General features: G+C 46.2%; 1 protein-coding gene across 16 annotated transcripts; it reads right to left on the bottom strand.

Annotated features, from left to right (window-relative positions):
• Positions 1-1132: 1132 nt before the first annotated feature.
• LOC120698218 lies at positions 1133-5229 on the bottom strand. 16 transcript variants are annotated; one of them, XR_005684764.1, is made up of 6 exons: positions 3284-5225; positions 2448-2512; positions 2277-2361; positions 2136-2168; positions 1766-1847; positions 1133-1402 (listed from the first exon to the last, which is right to left on the bottom strand). XR_005684764.1 is itself a non-coding variant. In XM_039981750.1 (6 exons), the coding sequence occupies exons 1-5, from the start codon at positions 4049-4051 to the stop codon at positions 1923-1925; spliced, it is 237 nt and encodes a 78-aa protein (XP_039837684.1). In that variant the 5' UTR covers positions 4052-5228; the 3' UTR covers positions 1133-1402; positions 1766-1922. The 16 variants fall into 16 exon arrangements, 2 of the variants coding, with proteins under 2 accessions (XP_039837684.1, XP_039837683.1); XM_039981750.1 differs by lacking the exon at positions 2136-2168 and having other exon boundaries at positions 1766-1945; positions 3288-3330; positions 4031-5228; XR_005684763.1 differs by lacking the exon at positions 1133-1402 and adding an exon at positions 1469-1479 and having other exon boundaries at positions 2136-2361; positions 3284-3596; positions 4031-5229.
• Positions 5230-20375: the final 15146 nt, after the last annotated feature.

Here is a 20375-nt window from a genome sequence, read left to right as displayed (position 1 = left end):
GGGGAGTGCCACCTTCGCAGGGGCAATCCACAACACTTTCTTTAAAATTTTATGTTTCAGATTTCTTTAGGTTTGAACTTTGCAAAATTGGGTTATTTGTACTCTTCTCTATCTCTATGTCAATTTTTATGATTTCTGAACCATGTTTGCTGCCTCAATTGAGTGAAAAAATAGATAAGGGAGAAAAATCTCTGGAAAAAAATATAAAACCCTTTGTAAAACCACCGAGGGAGGTAAAACAAACAGTTATGATAGTTGGGGGAGGCTAAATACTTGGTTTTGCAGTTGAGGGAGGAAAATCAAACTTTTGCGATAGTTGAAGGAGGAAATGTAGACTTTTTCCTATGGTTTATCCCCCAAGAATGCCCCAGTGAGGAACACATTTTTTATCCATCTATCAAAACAGCAACAACACTCAGGGATCATTTAAGAAGGAGAGAATGCAGAGCGTACATCAGTTTGTACTGCCTAATCAATGGTTATGTTTGATTTGCAAAACAAAATTGACTTCTGCCGTGATTTTAGGAAGCATGGTTAGTGGCATGCATCCAATAAATGAGGATATAATAAGGTCATTTCGTATCATCCCTAATCTAGCTGAAAAAGTTTAGCATTACACTCTTTATTGGATGGAGGGAGTATCTTCTTATGGCTTCCTTCTTTTGTTCTTTTGATGGATTTTTGGGCTCTTTAGCTTCTCTCAGTTTTTTCTCTCTCTATGTTACAGAATAAAGGTAGAGAAAATGTGATGAAAAGTTGACTTGCATTTACCGCTTCCGTCGACCAGATGACTTTGAATTTATATCGGTCAATTGTATTGGTTTCTTCTAATTCTTAGATGTTGGGATGTGATTCCTTCCCAAATAATATTGATTATCTAAAATTGCTGTGCACCTATTTCACCTTTTTGGGACACTTTATAACCTTTAAAGGAATAGAAGAAACTATATTACGTTAAATGCTCATGCCAACACGTGCATTAGAAGCAAAAAGGCTTGTAGCCTAGTGGTTACAAGAGTCTCGGTAGCACCCTAGGTCGGGAGCAAATATTCTAAAATTTACTAGGTGTATGCCCGTGCGTTGCTACGGGTGGTAAAAGAATTTCAGAATAATATAGAGTATGGACAAGATATGATATTTTAAGACTCATTGATATCCACGAGCTAACTTCGACATAATAGATCTATGTCCATACATTGCTATGGGATATAGAAATTATATACTTCCAACATTATTCACATGTAGAGTACAAATATTTCCAATCTAACATAGACATGGTCCAGTTGATAATCCGGAGCTTTGACAAAATACTAAATAGATCGATCAGTTAGGATTTTCAAATAATCCGGAGCTTTCAATGTTGTCGTCCAATGATCAGAAAACATTTGGAACGGCCAGCTACCTGGAAGACCACACGAGGAATTGTTAGTCCAAGCAGCGCCAGGGCATAATATAGCTTCCCAGAGCTAAACAGGTAGCCTGGAAAGTGTAACTTCTATGTTAAAACAAACTCTTACAGAAATTCAGCATAGATGATAAATCAAGCATATCTCTTGTGGTGCCTCCTATTTGTACCGGTAGAATGTGGCAACAAGTGGAAACACTCACTTCATTCAAATACTCAGAGAGAAGCTATAATGTTAAAACTTTATTCTACAGGATACTTAAAATCTGATGCATTATCATGACAAGTGCATAGATTATTATGGTATGCTTAACAGCAGCATGGAGCCATGAACCACATGGCAATTCGAATGTGCCTAACCTGCAACAGATAATTGAGTGATGTCAATTGCTCCAACGCATATCCATTTTGCAGATTCCATCCCAAAAGCAACAGGAAGTGACTAATGGCGTGTTTGGGACCGCGATTTCTGCGGCGGCGGTGGCGCTAAGCGAAGAATCCCGCCAAACGCTTCGCGTTAGACGCGCGTCTGGCCAACGCCTGCAGCAAAAAAAGCGAAACTTTGTACTGCGCGAGGGAAAAGCGGAGAAGCAGCGTCCGAGCTGCGTTCGCGGATAAGCGACGCGCGGCTGGTGCTCGCGGTGCCAAACAGGGCCTAAAAAAGAAAAGGTAAACTGGTATGGAGAAGCGCTTCAACAATGAAAACATTTTGTTCAGAAAGGAGAATAACCTGAAGCCCCAGAGCTCTATCCCCCTCAATGCTCTTAAAGTCATTTATGATGACGTTTTGTTTCAATCAAAAGGAATATTGAGTCCTAAGAAACCACTTTTCAAAAAGCAGAATCAGTATAAAAAAGAAACACTCAAATACCTTGAGATGTGGTGCTGAATATAAGTAGGATAGTAAGGAACCACCCACAGCAAGATAAACAAACAATAGGAAAATCGTGCCCTGCCTGAAATGAAGCATGTTAGTGCACAAAAGCAATTTCTAGGTGACAGTCAACATGTTCGTTCACAAAAGCAGTTACTAAGGACTTACCCACACGTCTAACAAAGCACTCAATCCAAGTTCCGCTAACAATAGCACCAGATCTGAGTAATTACCTGAAGAGAATCATTGTCATCAGTAAGACAGCCACAACATGACTACTTGGCCAGTAGGAGCTGGCAAAACTCCTGTAAAAGATTTCTAAAGATCATTATCATCATGGTTCAGTTTCATCTCAAATTTTATACAACAGTAAATGGCATTACATGCATCACAAGGGAAAATAGGTTCACCCAGATGTTAACGACAATTTGAAAGAGGAAATTTGCAGATAGCAATAGCACTTAGTGAAAATGGATGAAATGGAAGAAAAAAAGAATACCTCTTTAAACGAATCAAAGATTAAATGCAAAGCAAAAATGAACAAATAATTTAGAAATCTATATAGATTTCATGTTTTGGAAAAAAGATGAATCATCGTTCTCTAGACTCATGTTTTATACAAATAATTTAGAAATTGGAATACAAATAATGTCGAAGAAGGATTCACCTTCTATTAATCAGAAAATAAGTTATTAGTAAAGTGTTGACAGCAACATTATCTCAAACTATGATGAACTCATATTTCAGACAACTGGTTGGACTGGTCCAGGGAGCTGTTCGGGCAATGCAACGTCCAATTCACTCAACAAGGAATTGAATACCAAAACTCTTGACAAACGCATCATAGTGCACACATCCCATATATCCAAAACTTTATGGTCCAGTTGTTATGCAATGATTGCAGTTTCACCAGTAACACATCACTAATTAAGCACAAATGGAAGTATCTGAGTTTAGTCTAGCTGCTCTAGCATCGTCGTATGATATAAGGAAAATTAGCTCACATGCCTTTTGCTCTCCCTGCCTGCCGCACTGCCTGGCCTCTTCCTCCCTTGAACCAAAAAAAAATAAGATTGAAGTTTTATAATAAACAAATGGGATGAACTGTCAAAGAGGACAAAAGGCACCTCTACAACTCTGCCAAACAAAACTCCCACAAAAAAAAAATCATCACAGTCCGCTATCCAAGCATATCATATAAGTTCTGCCAGGATTTGATTAAAACTATAGAACTCTCGATCCTTGTTCTCAGCTCGGACGACACCAATAAATTTTGTGATCATGATTAGCTTGCAGCATAAAGAAGATCACAAAATACTGAAAAGAAAGAAAACCATACATATCAATTTAAAGGTAGAGTTCACGAGGTGCTTTAAACCATGATTGCAAGCTTATAGAATCAGGTACTCAAATTCTCAAAATGATTAGTTAACCTAGCATACAACGATTCATATAGTTCAAATGCTAAAAGTAATTTTCACACATAAACTGACCTGAACGTAAAACTTTAGTTTCAATGGGAATGATTGTTGCCACAGTAGTATGACCAGAACTAATATGTGAAGAAACTACGAGCTGTGGCTCTCTAATGATCAATACTGGTCACAGAAAATAAGTTTATAAATTGTAAAAAATAATGTTTATATCGCTTAAACAGACTATCAGATCGAAAGACTTCCACCTGCCATGCTAAACTGGGAATGATTACCAAATAGTTCAAGGCTATCTGTTCTCCAGCACAAGAGAATTACCTTGCCGTGCAGCGAGGTCATATATGTTTGACAACATCAGATACTTTTGCACAGCAGCTTTCCGTTAAGATTGTGCTTCAATAGAATGTGAGATAAAATTGCTGAAGCCAAGAATCTTTCCAGCAAATAGTTAATATCTATCAGTACTACCCACATCAATTAAATTCTAAGAAAAATACACACAGGTACGAGGTTCTACTGATTTCAATGTAAGAGGGAAAGAACAACCTTTGGCAATAGCCGATACAAGAAAAACAGTGGTTGAAACAACCGAATATGATCAATATGCAAATACTCAAGTTTCAATGCCACAAGTGGCATAATGAAAAGAACAGTATTGGTGATAAAATTTATTAGAGAAGTTTGCATATATTATTGAGTTTTGAGACTGAATTAATTAGGAGAAATCTCTACAAGTACCTAAGAAATACAGGGCTTGCAGTCCCATACCAGGGATACTGAAATCCAGCACAAAATATGCAAAAGCACAACAACAGAGAGTTGACTAAATGCTGACCAGGCAGATGCAGGCAAGGAGGAAAGGCCATGCATATTGGAGAGGGATCGCTGTATAGAATGCAGAATGGAGGCAGAAGGTAGCGACCTGCATTTGGATCTTGTGCCGGAGTGACATGAGGAGGTGTCAATTCCTGTAGATCCGACTGCCGCCACACCGTTGCTCGTGGGGGCTGCTCCCTGTGCCTCCCTATTCATGAAGGTTGCCAAAAGTAGCTCTCCGCTGCTATTAACCATCACCACGGGAGCCACGGGAGCAGTTGCCGCACGGCAAGGAAGACGGGGATTCGCGGAGGCAAGACGGAGGACACAGCAAAGTGCAGGCAAGCGGAGGGTGGTGGGACTCACCGAAGCGGATCGACGGAGAGAGTTTCACAAGTCGATCGTGGCGGCGCTCCGAGCGCGGTGGGGACGGCAGCACCGAGGCGAGGCAGCCCGGGCGTCAGTCGTGGCGCGGCGCGGCGGGGACGGCGACCTCGAGGCGAGGCGGGCCAGGCGGCGCGGGGAGAGGAGCGGCTCGCCCATGGTGGAGGAGGAGTAGGCGTGGGCGACGTATTCGATCGGATCGGAGGGGCAAGTGGGCGGGGCGAGGGACGCGGCATGGGGAAGGCGAGATTCGCGATCGGCGAGATTAGCGGCCAGCGCGGATGGAGCGGAGCGACGTACCAATGGGAGAGGGGCGACGTACGAAGGGGTGGGACGACGAAGGAAAAAAAAATGACTCTAAGCCTCTTTTTAGTTGTAGAAGAGATAGAGATTGGCGTTGTGCTTTTAGTGGTCGGCGATGTTTCCGTTGTCAACAAAGTGTATGTGGTGACTTTGTCAATCTCGAGGATTTGCCGGCTCGGGCTTTCGAAAATATTTATAGGGGTGAGTGTTCGTGCGTTTGTTAGTGACTGAATTGTATTGTATATAATCTCAAAAAATTGCATTAGAAATGTTCTATTCCCGTGACAACACAAACCTAGTTACCTAATATATTTAATATTTTTTGCAAGAGCTTGGGGAGCCAATTCGCAGAACCAAAACCTTTGCTTGCCCCCTCGTTCATGTAAGAATAAAGAAAGACTACCTGGTTGTGACCCCAGACAACGTGCGAATATTTTAGGGACCCTATGCTTGCTGATGCTGTCGGGCATCGCCGCAAACAAAGAACAAATTTTACACAGGTACAATTTATTTATAATAGGCACTTATAGACGCGGCTTCAAATGATAAAGTGATTTTGATCAACGGTATGGTATGAGCCTCCTGACCAAAACGGGATCAATGAACTGTAGAAAACCTTGGCAGAACCAAAAGGTTGCTTCATAGATGCTGCTATAGTTCCTAGTACGTCACGTAAGAAATATTCAAAGAAGGAACTGTGACCACTTCGTAACTAGCTATTTTGAATCATATGCAAAGATAAGTTTAGGTTATCCTCGTACGCAACGGATATAACAATAATGGCAGCAGCCAACTATATAACACACGCATATGGATGCTGCTGTTCTCCACGACGAACCGCAGGCATACACACGCAACAGCCACACAGAGCTAGACAGCATGCAAACCAGGTGATGGAGTCATCGGGTGACGGTCCCGTGTTCTCGAGCTCAGGAGTCAGGAGCAGGAGGGGAAGAATGGGAGCTGCTGCTGCGGCAGATACTGGGGGAGGAGGAAGGGGCGGCGGTGGCGGCGTCGCTGGCCCTCGCCGTCGTCACCGGCAGCCCCGGGGAGGAGCCCTCCCGCAGTGAGATCGTCATCAACCTTACCACCCCTGAGGCCTGCCAAGTCGTCGTCAACGTCACCAGCTCTGAGGGCCAGGGCAGTGGGACAATTGCCCCGGGCACCCAAAAGTCAGACCCCAGCAGAGATACTACGGGAAAATCTGCATTTGCCGAGTGGCTAAAGGTTTGCTGAGTGTTTTTCATCGGGCACTCGGCAAACAAATCATTTGCCGAGTGTCAAAAAATATACACTCGACAAAAAATAGGCACTAGAGGTATTTAGGGCTCGTTTGGTTTTTCAGTTTAAGTCATAAGTCCCGTCACATCGCATGTTTACACACCAATTCGAAGTACTAAACATAAACTTATTACAAAACTAATTTTATAAGTCATGACTTAATCACGAGACGAATCTATTAAGTCTAATTAGTTCATAATTTGACCACTAATTGCTACAGTAATCATCTACTAATTGTGCATTTATTATACTTAATAAATTCGTCTAGAGCCCTAATTGCAACTTATGCAATTAGTTTTATATTAAGTTGGCATCTGAATATTTGAATTGACATCCAAATATTCAATGTGACAGCAACTTAAAAAACCAAACAAGGCCTATATATACGGACGTGGCTGTTGAAATATTGATTGTTTCTTTCTACCAGCTTAATCTTTTGGGTCGAATTGGTTGATACATTGAGTTAATTAGATCTGTGCCATTATAACTTTACCGTATACGAAGCGTGCCACTACTTCTCGATAAACTATTCCCGTGCCATTACAATTCACCTGTTGTTGAAACTACGCTATTATGTACGCCGGACACTGGCTTGGACCCAGTTGCAGGCCCACGGATGTGTGTCTCCTCCTACTATATTTCTGTATGGACCGTGTTGCCCCTCCACTCCCATGAATGGATAACCCCCCCCCCCTCCTAAGCTCTGTCGTCGCCTCCTTCTTGTCCTGCGACAGCGAGGCGCTTGTCCGGCAGCGAGGAACAAGTGTCGCGGCATGGCGGTGGCGGGCCGCACCTGCGCCTATTCTTGGCCCGACCAAAGGCACTCCACAGTGGCCTGGCCACACACGGCCATGGCCGGCGCTCTAGGGCGGCGGGGCGGTCAGTGCGGCCGAGTGGAGCCGGCGCGCCCAGCTGCGCGGCATGCGGGGAACGGCAGCATGGCGGCGGCGGCCACGGCGCGAGCACAGCGTTCCCGGCGATGGGCCGGCGAACATGAAAAGATAGCGCAAGCATGAGCTTCAGGGAATTATGGGGAGCCGATTTTGGGTGTCGAACAGCGAGGAGGAGCGGCCGGAGGTGGGGCTCTATGTGGAGGTAGAGGTCAAGCCTGCTGTGGCCAGCCACAAGATATGAATCTCGGTGCCCTGGTAGCCAGAGTGCGAAGGGGTGAGGTCGAGGAGGAAGTTAGGGAGGTGTAGAAGATCTGTGCAGTAGCGATTTGATTTTGGTAGAGGATTTTGGTCGATTCAGCAGGCGAAGCTGATGTGTGCGGTCCCTGCCCCTCTCACTGGCAAGCGGGAGGCTGAGGTGTGGGAGGCGGCGGCCGAGCTCACCGTGGCGTGCGGCGCCATGAAGGATGGCGACAGCTTCAGGATGCGCTGCTTCTTGCGTGGCGGCGGCGAGAAATTGGGCAGGTGGAGGCTGAGAGGCCCGCCACGGCGCGGAGACTGGGAGAACGACATTGTGGTCCTCCGCCGCTCCGCCACGACATGGCGCCTATGACTTGCCGCACATGTGATTGTGCGCCGACGGAGGCAAGGGGGGGTGCATAGCTGATGCTGGCCGGTCACCGGCGAGGTGTCAAGTGCTTCTGCAGTGATCGGCTGCAGAAGAACGGGCGCGTCGAGCAGAAGGCGACCGGGCGAAGACCTATGCGTCGGGTGGACGGGTGCGGGCGGACGGCGAGCAGACGAGGACCAACGTCGGACGGGCAGCGAGTCGGCGCGGACAACCGGCGTCGAGCAGGTCTGTTGAAGTAGAATGGATGGAGGAAGTGGATGACATGTGGGGCCGCATGTCAGTGATGAGAGAGAACATTGTAGCAGGGGTATTTTGGTCCATACAAAAATACGGAGGGAGGGGGCGTATAGGTACGCTTGCAACTGGGCCCAACACGGTGTCAGGTGTACATGATGGCGTATTGCCAACAGCAGGTGAATTTTAATGGCACTGGCATAGTTTCTCGAGCAGTAATGATACGCTTCAAATACGGTAGAGTTATAATGGCACAGATCCAATTAACCCTATAATTTAATATGGTACCAGAGTCAGAGTTCTCTAATTTAAATCCTGATAGATATGATTAAATAAAATAATTTGCAGCCAACTTCTATTTCCACGTTTGAGGCATGATAATGTCTGCACGTGAGGAGGTATAGGGGCCAATCTAAAGGGTGGACTGGCTGGGCCACAGCTCACCCTAACAATCGGCCCAATAAACAACTGCATAGGGATTTTAGTCCGAGATTAAGTGTCGTAGAGTCCTGACAACAAATTTGCAATTGTTTGCATTTATTTATCCAAAAAAATTGTTTGCATATATTTCTAGATGGGTAGAAAATAAGAATAAGAGACGTTATATGTAGGATTGCGATAGTTAAAAATTTTGTCTTGTTGGACCACCATAGCTTTCAATCCTAGATTCGCCATTAGAGGGGGGCCGGAGTGTTGAAGTATAGGTGAAATGCTCACCTCTCCTTGTCAGTTTAATTTTTTATATTGAATTGGTTGGTACATGCAATTTAATAGTGACAAATTTAGTTATTTTTTCTAACTGAAACATCGATTTGACTGTATTATGGGTGAAGCTAAATATCGATTTGTGAGATGATGCCTAGTTCTGTTTCGTACCAGGAGCATGACACGGGCGTCGTGACAGAGGAGCCGGCCTCCGTGCTCCACGCGGTGGATGCTGCCGGCGACAGCGAGCGCCACCTCAGGTGCTCAAACGAGATCCACGGCAGGGCCAGCCACCTGCTGACGGCGGCGGCGCCCAGAAGCAAGGGCGACACGCCGCTGCACTGCGCCGCCAGGGCCGGGAACACCCGGATGGTCGTCCGCCTCATGGAGCTCGCCGGGCGCGGCGAGAAGGCGAGGAGGGATCTCGCGAGGATGCAGAACGCGCGCGGGGAGACGGCCCTGCACGAGGCCGTCCGCTTCGACCACCTGGAGATGGTGGGCAAGCTGACGAGCGAGGACGGCGGGGGGCCGGAAGCTCGCCCAGGTAGACGCAAAAGACGGCACCTCGCCGCTCTACCTCGCCTGCTCGCTGGGCCACAGTAAGATTGTCCGGAAGCTTCTGGAGAATAAAGGTTACAAGGATCCGTCCTGCTCCGGCCCGCATGGACAGAATGCCTTGCACGCTGCTGTCCTCCAACGTGACAAAGGTTTGATCGATAGATCGATGTCTTACACACACACACACACACACACACACACACACACACACACACACACACACACACACACACACACACACACACACGATGGTAACATCATGCAAGATTTTTTTTTACTACTAACACGGTTGCTCGCTGCTTACTGCTCTAGACATGACAGTGTCACTGCTACACTGGAAACCGGACCTTGCCAGCCAAAAGGACAAGCAGGATGGGAGCACACCGCTGCACTTCGCCGCATCAGCGCCGGACATCTCCATCCAATTCACGCTCTTCGTTTTTCTCCACGATCAGCCTGGCGTACTACTCCATGGCCATGAGCTTCTACTTCCTGCCTTCGAGATGCCTGACGAGGATATTCGAGTGGTAGAAGCTCCCAGTCCCCCAGCTGCTGGCAGCCGACCCGACCTCGGCGTTCCGGGCGGACAACCATGGGTGCTACCCGGTGCACGTCGCCGCGTCGGTGGACAGCATGGTGCCTCTCATCATCCTGCTCACGAGGTTCCCTGCCTGCGCCGGGCTGCGCGACCCCGACGGGCGGACCTTCCTCCACATCGCGGTGCAGAAGAAGAGGTTCAATGCCGTGAGGTTCGTGTGCCAGTGGTGGGGGCGGCCCTACTCCAGGCCGGTGGTGAACATGCAGGACAAGAACGGGGACACCGCCTTGCACATAGCCGTCCGTGACGGCGAGCTGGACATGGCCAGATGGCTCATCGGGAACAGGCATTCTCAGATAAACCTGCGGAACAACGCAGGCAGAACTCCCATGGATCTCGCCAACGGGGGAGTTAAATCCGGATTTTACTTCGGGCTGGTAAGGGACTCTCTCTCTCTCTCTCTCTCTCTCTCTCTCTCTCTCTCTCTCTCTCTCTCTCATATATATATATATATATATATATATATATATATATTCCACGTTTGTACATATGATGATATATACTTTGGGTATGTGATCATACATAGAATACATTAACATACTTTTTTCTATATACTAGCTAGTACTAACATACAATTATAAAAATATTTAAAAAATTAGAGATGTTTTTTAAAATTTTCCATATACCCTTTTGAAGTATCCTAAAATTAGTACATGAACATACTCAAAATAAGTATGCGGACATACGCAGTGTGATATACTGATGATGATGAGACATGTGGATGAATGGAATGGGGCTTTATTTTTGTGTGGTTGTTAAATCTTGCAGACGGCACGCCGTAGGATTCTCAGCATGCTAAACTTCGCACATGCCGTGAGTGGCAGCCGCCGGCGGGATCGGATACCGGAATACAGGAGCCCCCGTCTAGATGAGGAAAAAGAATCTGAAAAAATCAAGGATTTCGCGCAGATCGTGGGCATCGGCTCCGTGCTCCTCGCTACGGCCACATTCACGGCAGCTCTGACCATGCCCGGGCCCCGGGGGCGTGTGGAGCCCCGGAGACGCTGCGGGCAAGAAATTGGCCGCCGCGCTGCCGCCGCTTGTCGGGACGCCGGTGCTTACCGGCTCGTACGCCTTCCAAGGCTTCGTGGTCTCCAACACGCTGGCATTCATCTGCTCCACCCTAGCCACCTTCAGCCTAGTCTACTGCGGGGTTGCCGCCGTTGACATCCAGAAGCGGATCGAGCTGGTGGCCTTCTCCCTGGCGCTGTTGCTCTGCTCGGCGCGAAGCTTCTGCGCCGCCTTCGCCTTCGCCCTCTACCTGCTGCTCGCCACTGTGGAGCACGGGATGGCCATTGCGTCCTGCGTCATGACATCCCTGGCGCTGCTCGACGGGCTTTGGTTTCTGATGGCGAGCTACAACGACATGTCAGCATTACTTAGCAGGAAAACTAAGACCACGTTGCTCGAATTAGGAATTGGATTCCTATTCAACATGGTATATCTCTTCTGGCCCTACCTCGTAATCGCCGGTTTCTTGTCGTATGAGTTCATGAAAAGGGCAGGGAGACTAGGTGGCCTCACCCATCACTGAAGCTAGTAGCCTTTCCATGCAGCAAGCTCAAGGAAATCCATCCCTTCCGGATTTCCAGTTGAATTTCTTACTTAGTACGAATATGATTTTCTTTCTGCATAATCCTGGCTTGGTATCTATAGTTTGCATTGGCTAAAAAGAAGAAATTAAAGCTCCCTCATCGATCCCACCGATTCAAAACACGGGGTAAGATCTGTATTCAATATTGTACCAATTATACCTAGGAGTTGGGTGTGTTTATCCTTCATCATCCCGCATGTGTACGTTTCACGGGGTTGTAATAAGCACGTGCTGTATCTCCGTACTAGTAATATAAAAATGGGACTCCCTATTTGTGAAAAAAGTCATTTTTGTTTACATGTACCTCTAATATTGTTTTTTATATAACGCCGACACTAGTCAGATGCGTGGATTTCCCGTCGATGCTCGCTGGCTCCTGCGTTGTCGCCGGCACACCACCGGGGCAGCGTTGGCTCCCTTCTTCCCCATTCGTTGCCCATCAATCCAACGCTACTGTCGATTGACAGATAAACGAGATCTCAACTGATTGACAAGGAGTAAATCTGTTTGTTTATAGAATTCTATGTATCGTAACACAGACCGTAAAAGGAACTTGTCGATTGTCATGCATGATTCCAAAGGAGCACACGCGGAGTTGGGCGGCGGGTACACGCCCAGCAGGCTAGGGGTGGCCTCTTGTTTATACGCCCAGCCCCAGATCATCCCTTGCCTGGTGTCCACGTAAGAATAAAGACCCCACCGTGTCCAGATGATCGACGGGGAACCTCGCTTTGCGGTTTCCGAGCCGGAAGCAGATACGAAAATAGTCCGTGTTTTATACGGAAAAAATAAAGTGTCCACACGGGTAGCTTATCGTCGAAAACAATGAATGGCGCCTTCGCGTGGCCGCCAACTACTATATGCATGCCGCATGGATGCATATGCTGCCGTTGTGCAGGACCAACGGCAAGCAATCGCCAACGAGGCAACGCAACGACATCTCTCAGTGCCTGCTGCCTAGCAAGTGTGATGGGGTCGAGCCGGCCTGCGGCTGACCCTGACCTGCCGCGCGCGGCTGGATGCAAGCTAAGCAGAGATCAGGGGCGGATGCACACCCCGGGCCACCCGGGCCATGGCCCGGGGTTCGGCCCAAATTTTTTTTATTTTGCAGTAGCTTCCACCTCTGGACTTGGATCAATTGTTGAAGAAGGATTTAGATCAATTGCTGAAGAAGAATAAATATATTACTTCGCGATAGTGTTTTTTTGTATGTTATCTATCTTTCCGTTTATATTTTCATGTATCTTTTGAACTATGAGTTTGTGGTCGTCTATACTTAAAACTTGGCCCGGGGTTCGACTCAATTCTGGTTCCGCCACTGGCAGAGATCCTGGTGGGAGAGCAGGGGGAGGACGAAGGAGCGGCGCCGCGGGCTCGTCAAGTCGTCATCGACGTCGCCAGCTGCGGCGAGGACGACGACGACGCCGCGACCTCGGCCGCGGCCGCGCAGCTGCAGGTGGCCGTCACGGAGGCCGCTAGCTTACTCCCCGACGGCTGGCAGCGCTACCTGCAAGGAGAGCGCGGGGGCGATCTGGGGCGGCAGGGACGGGCGCCTGGTGCTGGCCGCGCGCGCGCAACGGCGGAGGCGACACGCCGCTGCACCGCACCGCGCCGCGCGGGCCGGGAACACCAGGATATCGATGGTGGCCCGCCTCGTCGGCCTCGTCCGGGGTGGCGAGGGCTCTCCTGAGGGCGCGGAACGCGGTCGGAGAGACGGCCTTGCACGAGAGGCCGCCCGCTTCGGCGACGCGGGGATGCTGGTGTGAGTGGGGAGCCGGGGACACAGGGAGAGCCGTGTGGCCTGTCCTACTCCGGTCCGGATGGACAGAATCTGATGAGGACATCCCCTGTAACTTACTCAAGTTACACATAAACATGTTTATGATAGACTAATTACACGAAGTCGTGCAAAATTACTTCAAAAAGAGGTGAACTCACTCCTATCTGAAACTAACTTCAACATATTTGAGGATGTTATACTGCATAAATGTTCTACTTTGATTCTACTTAGGCATGTTTAAAGTGATCGGGCGCTCTAGCCTAAGAGGGGGAGGGGATGAATTAGGCACTAATAAAAACTTAGACTTATGGCTCCAACTAGTTTGCACAAAACTTAAACTAAAACATGCTATCTAGATGTGCAACTAGGTTGTTCTAGTGTGAAACCCCTATCCCAAAAGAGTTTAGCAACCTATAGCCTTTCCTATCAAGAAACTATTCTATGAAAGAAGGCACACAAATTGCTAGTATGAAATGCGGAAGCTTAAAGAGCGGGATAGGAGATAGCAAACTCTTGACGCGGGTGTTTATCCTGTGGTTCGGTTAGCCACAAAGGCACACCTACATCCACGTTGTTGTAGCACTCACTAAGAATATTGCTACTCGGCCACCAAGTCTCTTCCGTGAACACAATCACAGTCATCTTGGCCCCGGGGTTTCACTAAGGAGCTTCTCCACAAAGGATGGGGGTCTCCACGTCCCCCGCACAAAGATGTCGTCGCCGCTCCACACCAAGTCGGAGGGTCGATGATGTTGCCGGCGAGCTTCACGCTCCAAGGTGCCGGCGCACCACGCTCTTGTTTTGGTTCGCTAATGAACCACAGCACAAAGGCTCGAAACCTTGCAATCTCACTCACTAAGAGCTAATTCTTTACACAATACTCTCAAAGTGTGCTGGCTAAGGATATGATCTTGATGCTTTTGTATGGCTTGGAGATGTTCTTGGGTGTGTGTGGGATGTTCAGCAACTCCAGCAATCTTCAAATGGCCGGGGTGAGGCGTATATTTAGGCCACCAAGTCTTGTAGCCGTTGCTCCAACGGTCAGCAGAAAATCTGCGTATCATCGGATGAACCGATGCCTCTGGCAGGGGTAGCGTCGGTTCATCCGGTCACTCTAAGACACGAAGTAGCCGTTGAACTTCTGACTGCTGACACAGTGACCACCAGTTGAACCGATGCTTGCCCGTCGGTTAAACCGGTCACTCACAGCCTTCTTCTCTTCTGCTGACGTCAATGCACCGACGCAATACTCCGATGCACCGTCGGTTGAATCGGTGCTGAAGAAAACTTCTCCTGGGCACTTGACATCATCTCTGGTACACAGTACGCCCAATGCACCGATGCCCTTTCTTGGACCGTCGGTTCAACCGGTGACTATAGGCTGACTCGGCTTTGATTCCCTCCTGCACCAAACATCCGTAGGGGCAACCCTTCGGGCCTTGCTACGCCTATCTTCTCTTTCTCTTTGTCATCACTTGAACCTAAAAGCCTGAGAATGGTCATCTTAACAATCATATTAGTCCAAGTGTTGTGTTGTCATTCGATCACCAAAATCACTCGAAATGGCATAAATGGTGCCATGTTCGTTTCACATGTACATAAAGAAGATTGGAACATCAAGAAATCAGGCAACCAATTCACGTCAACCAGTTCGGACCAGTCCGAACCAGTTCGGACCAGTCCGAACCAGTTCGGACCAGTCCGAACCAGTTCGGACCACCAGTTTGGACCACCAAAAGAAACACCCATAACTCTTGATTCCCGAAAGTTCTGAAGGCCCATGAGTACCCGTTAGAAAGCTTATGAAGTCTACTTTCCAACCCAACAAGTTTCACGTCATTTTTCGACTTCCAAATCAGAATTTACGATCGAATCATTGAAGACTACTCAGAATGTCAAGAATCTGCCCGAGGATTTATCTTGCTCAGCTTCCCGTGCAAGACTGTATCATTCTACATTGTTTCATGGCGCATGCCACACATGCCTGGAAAGTTTATCAAGTCTAGTTTCACACCCAACAAACAGCTTATCGTTTCGACTTCCGAGTAGGGAGAAATGGTCATTTTACTGAAGACTACAAAGAAGCCCAGGAGATGCGCGAGAATTGAAGATGATCTCGTGAATGCTTCACCTGTTGGCCTTCCATCTTCCAACGTGGAGACTTCAGTTCATACCTATCTAGGAGGGTTTTTTCTAGTATAAATATTCTCTGTGTACTCAGAAAAGGACCTTTTGATCATTTGATAAACCGATATAGTATTCTAGCTGATTTGCTGACGAGTGTCTTACATCTTTGTTCTTGCGAGTTCTTCTCGGACTTGTGAGAAAGATCTCTCTGAGGTCCCCTACTTCATGCTCAACGGTTGCCAGTTCGGCTGCGCCATTTTGTGTGGATTAGTCCCGGATTGTGGTTCTGCGATCGTTCGGAGATCAAGTCGAAGTCCTCAAGGTTTCGGTGTCTCTCTCCCCGTCGCTTGGTCGCATCCAACCTTGGCAGGTATAAAGCTATTTACCCGCTGTTCGCAGCAAATTTATCTTTGTTCTTGAACCTACTGTCATGAAGATCGGGCCATCCTTGTGCTGGTTTATATCAGCACCTATCATGTGGTAATCAGAGCTATCATTGTCACGGTAGGTTTGTTTATCATCCACTTATCTATCATTTGTTTACCATCTATTGCCATTTTCATCCATCACATATATTTTGTTTTGCCATATCCTATAGTCCACTAAAAAGCCATACAAAAAAATCCTAGTCTTTTGTTGGTACTGTTTATCTTGTGTTGTTTGCACTCATCTTGTTGTTTGCTAGTCACCATCGTTGTTCTTCTACCGTACTCTTGTTAATTTTTTCCACCCACCCTCCTCATATACTATCTTGTGTCTGCTGAAAAAAAAGAGAGAAAAAAAGAGAGATCAGAAAGAAAGAGTTGAAAAAAGTAAAAAAGAAGAAGTTAAAGGGGTTATATTGTGGATTGTGTTGCTGCAAATTTAATTTCAGATTCTCAAGTTTGTGGTGTCTGTGACAGCAACGTTTGCATCTTTTTGAGGGCTTACACACTTGAATTTTTAGTACTATAAGCCTCCCTTGAATAGCCACCTATAGCTCCACAAAAATATGAAACTGGACCTCTCGTCTTGTAATCCTTTCGACCGCTTAATCATAGCTGCGGTACTGCCACATTAGCACACTCGCAGTCCTTGAGAACGAGTAAGAACATTGGTAAGTAAGAGGTGAGATTGTGTGACTCCACAAATTTTACCTATTCCACTTTCCATTGCATTTTTCTAACATGGCAGGATGTGATTCGAGTGTTCGTGGTGGTCATCATGGTGAGCAAGAACCTCCTATTGCATGGGCTGAGCTACATCTACTACAAAACTCATTGTTGGAGGCCATGGAGAGAATGTTCAATGAACGTCTTCCCGCAGCGGGTGGTCGAGGTCCACATCAAGAAGAATCTAGAGATGAAAATTCTGGTTTTGGTAATGGCTTTTATGACCGTTTCGGCAATGGTCATGGTGGTCATGATGGTGGACGGCGTGCTGATTTTCATCAGCAAGGTGGTGGACGGCGTGCTGATTTTCGTGATCAGCGTGGAGGAGGACATGGACGTGATCGTCATGTGCATTTTGATGATGAAAATTCAGATTTTGGGAATGGATTTCATGATGATTTCAGAGGTCATGGTGGTGGTAAGCGTGCTGGTCACAATGATCGGCGTGCTGGAGGAGAACGCAAACATGGTCGTTGTGTTCACTTTGATAATGAAGAGGAAATTCATAGTGAATCTGAAAATGGGGAATATGATGATAATGACAACCCTTTTACTGACCATGGACATTTTGGACAACATCATGATCGTCGTCGAGGTGCTGGACATGATGGAGGACATCACCGTGGTCATCACAATAGGGATGATCCGGATAGCATTACTCGAGTTAAGTTGAGTGTCCCTAAATTCAGTGGTAGAAAAGATGCAGATGCATATCTTGAGTGGGAAGAACAATATGATCAGATTTTCAGAGTGCATAATCTCTCTACTCAGAGATGTGTAAATCTTGCTTCCGTTGAGTTCTCTGGTTATGTTCTCACTTGGTGGAATCAAATTCAAGAAAATCAGCTTGTGTTGGGACATGATCATATCAACACATGGGATGAGATGAAGAGACTGATGAGAAGACGATTTGTGCCATCAAGCTATTATCGTGACCTTCATAATAGGTTATAAACATTGAGACAAGGATTAAAATCTGTTGATGATTTTTTCAAGGAGATGGAGTTGCTTTTGGTGCGATATGGAATTAGAGAAGACGAAGAAACAAAAATGGCAAGATTTTTGAATGATCTCAATGAAGAAATTTCAGGTTTTATTGAGATGTTTCCATATAACAACTTGCAAGCTCTTGTGCAGCAAGCCATGCACACTGAGAGAAAAATTCAGCAAGAGGGCCGACGGAGGTTATATGGCATTCAATCTATTTCAGCTCTATGGCGTCGGCAGCAAGCTAGGACCTCTGTTGTTGGAGGCCGATCTCAAGGTGCTACACCTAGGCCTGCTCCATCTATTGGTGCTGCAAAGATGGCGGTTTCTATTGCGTCTTCACCTGCAATTCAGCAAGAAAAACGACATCCTATTATAGGTACAACAGCCCCCTCTGTTGCATCAGCTGCTGCATCATCTTCACATAGACAAAGCATTGTTTGTCACAAGTGTCAAGGTCGTGGGCATGTTGCTGCTCAATGTCTTAGTCGAAGGACCATGGTTGCGAATGAGCTTGGTGAATGGGAATCTGAAAGTGAAGAAGAAGATGCACCACACTATGATGAGGAAATTAAAAATGATGACAATGAGATCCAACCCGAAGAAGAAGATGATAAATGCTTCATTTCTCGGCAAGTGCTTAGTGTTATTGCTGTGAAGGAGAAGAATGGACAGCGTCACAATCTTTTCCATACTCGAGGCATGATCAAGGATAAATTATGCAGAATCATTGTTGATAATGACAGCTGCAATAATATTTCAAGTTAAGAATTGGTTGAGAGATTGGGATTAAAGCAGCAGCGCCATCCATCTCCATACAAAATGCAGTGGCTTAATGAGTGCGGTGCGCTGCGTGTGACCAATATGGTGACCGTTCCTTTCTCCATTGGAAGATACAATGATCAAGTCGAGTGTGATGTGGTGCCAATGCAAACTTATCAATTGTTGTTGGGAAGACCTTGGTTGTATGATCGTGATGTTCAGATTTGTGGTCGATCCAATAAAGTTGTTCAGAGTGAGAAACAATTACGAGTGACCCACAAACATAGTGAGGGAGTGTTTCCAAAGCCAAACAAAACTCCACAGCTGCAAAGAACCGAGCCAAAGGGAAACGAGGGTTTAGTGATTATGGCTAGGAAACAGGATTTAAAAGAATTGAGTGAACCCAATGCCATGTTCTTTGTACTCCTGTACAAGGACAATTTTCTTTCCACTAACGACTTACCCTCTACTTTACCTAGTGCTGTTTTTGATGTGTTACAGGATTGTGAAGATGTATGTCCAGAGGAAGTACCACCTGGGCTGCCACCAAAGAGAGGGATTGAGCATCAAATCGATCTTGTTCCAGGTACTTCACTCCCTAACCATGCTCCCTATCGCACAAATCCAGAGGAGACAAAAGAAATCCAGCGCCAAGTGCAAGAGCTCATCAACAAAGGTTATTTAAAGGAAAGTCTCTCACCTTGTGTTGTTCCTGTTCTTTTAGTTCCAAAGAAAGATGGTTCATGGAGAATGTGTGTTGATTGCCGAGCTATAAATAACATCACAATAAGGTATAGACACCCCATACCTAGGCTTGATGAGCTTAGTGGTGCTATTATCTTTACAAAAATTGACTAAAGAAGTGGCTATCATCAAATCAGAATGAGAGAAGGAGATGACTGGAAAACAGCTTTCAAAACCAAGTTTGGGCTCTATGAATGGTTGGTGATGTCTTTTGGATTGACTAATGCACCTAGTACATTCATGAGATTAATGAATCATGTGCTTAGGACTTTCATTGGAAAATTTGTTGTTGTTTACTTTGATGATATCTTGATTTACAGCAAGTCTCTTGATGAACATGTTGAATATATAAAATGCGTGCTTGCTATTTTAAAGAAGGAATGTTTGTATGCTAACCTTGAAAAGTGCACCATTTGCACCGACAAGGTAGTCTTTCTTGGCTTTGTTATTTCAGCTCATGGCGTGGAGGTGGATGAGGAAAAGATCAAGGCTGTTCGTGAGTGGAAGCCTCCACAAAATGTGAGCCAAGTGTGAAGCTTCCTTGGACTCGTCGGCTTTTACCGTCGGTTTGTGAAAGATTTCAGTTCCATTGCTGCCCCAATAAATGAGTTGACAAAGAAGGATGTACCATTCTAATGGGTGAAGCACAAGAGAAGGCATTTAAAGAGCTGAAAACGAAGTTGACAACAGCCCCACTCCTTGCACTTCTAGATTTTGGTAAGACCTTTGAAATTGAATGTGATACAAGTGGTGTAGGGATTGGAGGCGTGCTCATGCATGACAGAAGGCCCATTGCATACTTCAGTGAAAAGCTAAGTGGTCCATGTGACACCCTAGGTGTCTGCATAATAAAACTACATTTATTTCTTGTGCTTCAAGTGTGAAATTGTTTGAGCAAGGGCCTATTTTAAAATTTTAAGGACCTTTGCGTAATTATGAATTGTTCTAAGGTCTTTTCTATAGTTTAATTTAAATAGGGAGAGCAAATATTGATTTTGTGGAGGGTTCATTTGTAAAATTCAGTGCAATCATTACATGGCAGCAAACTTTACTTTTTAGTCTAGATTTAAAGTGATTTTTGCATGGAAAAAGACAAAAGTCCTTTGAATTCAAATTCT

This window comes from Panicum virgatum, chromosome 3K (genome assembly GCF_016808335.1).
Source record: "Panicum virgatum strain AP13 chromosome 3K, P.virgatum_v5, whole genome shotgun sequence".
NCBI lineage: Eukaryota > Viridiplantae > Streptophyta > Magnoliopsida > Poales > Poaceae > Panicum > Panicum virgatum.
This window is presented reverse-complemented; position numbering and strand designations above follow the sequence as displayed.

What these genes read in the sequence shown, in the direction of transcription:
- LOC120698218 (XM_039981749.1), bottom strand. Translation starts at nt 4,051, where the DNA reads ATGACCTCGCTGCACGGCAAG. An exon ending in GCAGGCAGGGAGAGCAAAAG is followed by an intron (nt 2,513 to 3,287) that starts GCATGTGAGCTA and finishes GATTCTCTTCAG; the next exon opens with GTAATTACTCAGATCTGGTG. An exon ending in GTGCTTTGTTAGACGTGTGG is followed by an intron (nt 2,362 to 2,447) that starts GTAAGTCCTTAG and finishes GCTTCATTTCAG; the next exon opens with GCAGGGCACGATTTTCCTAT.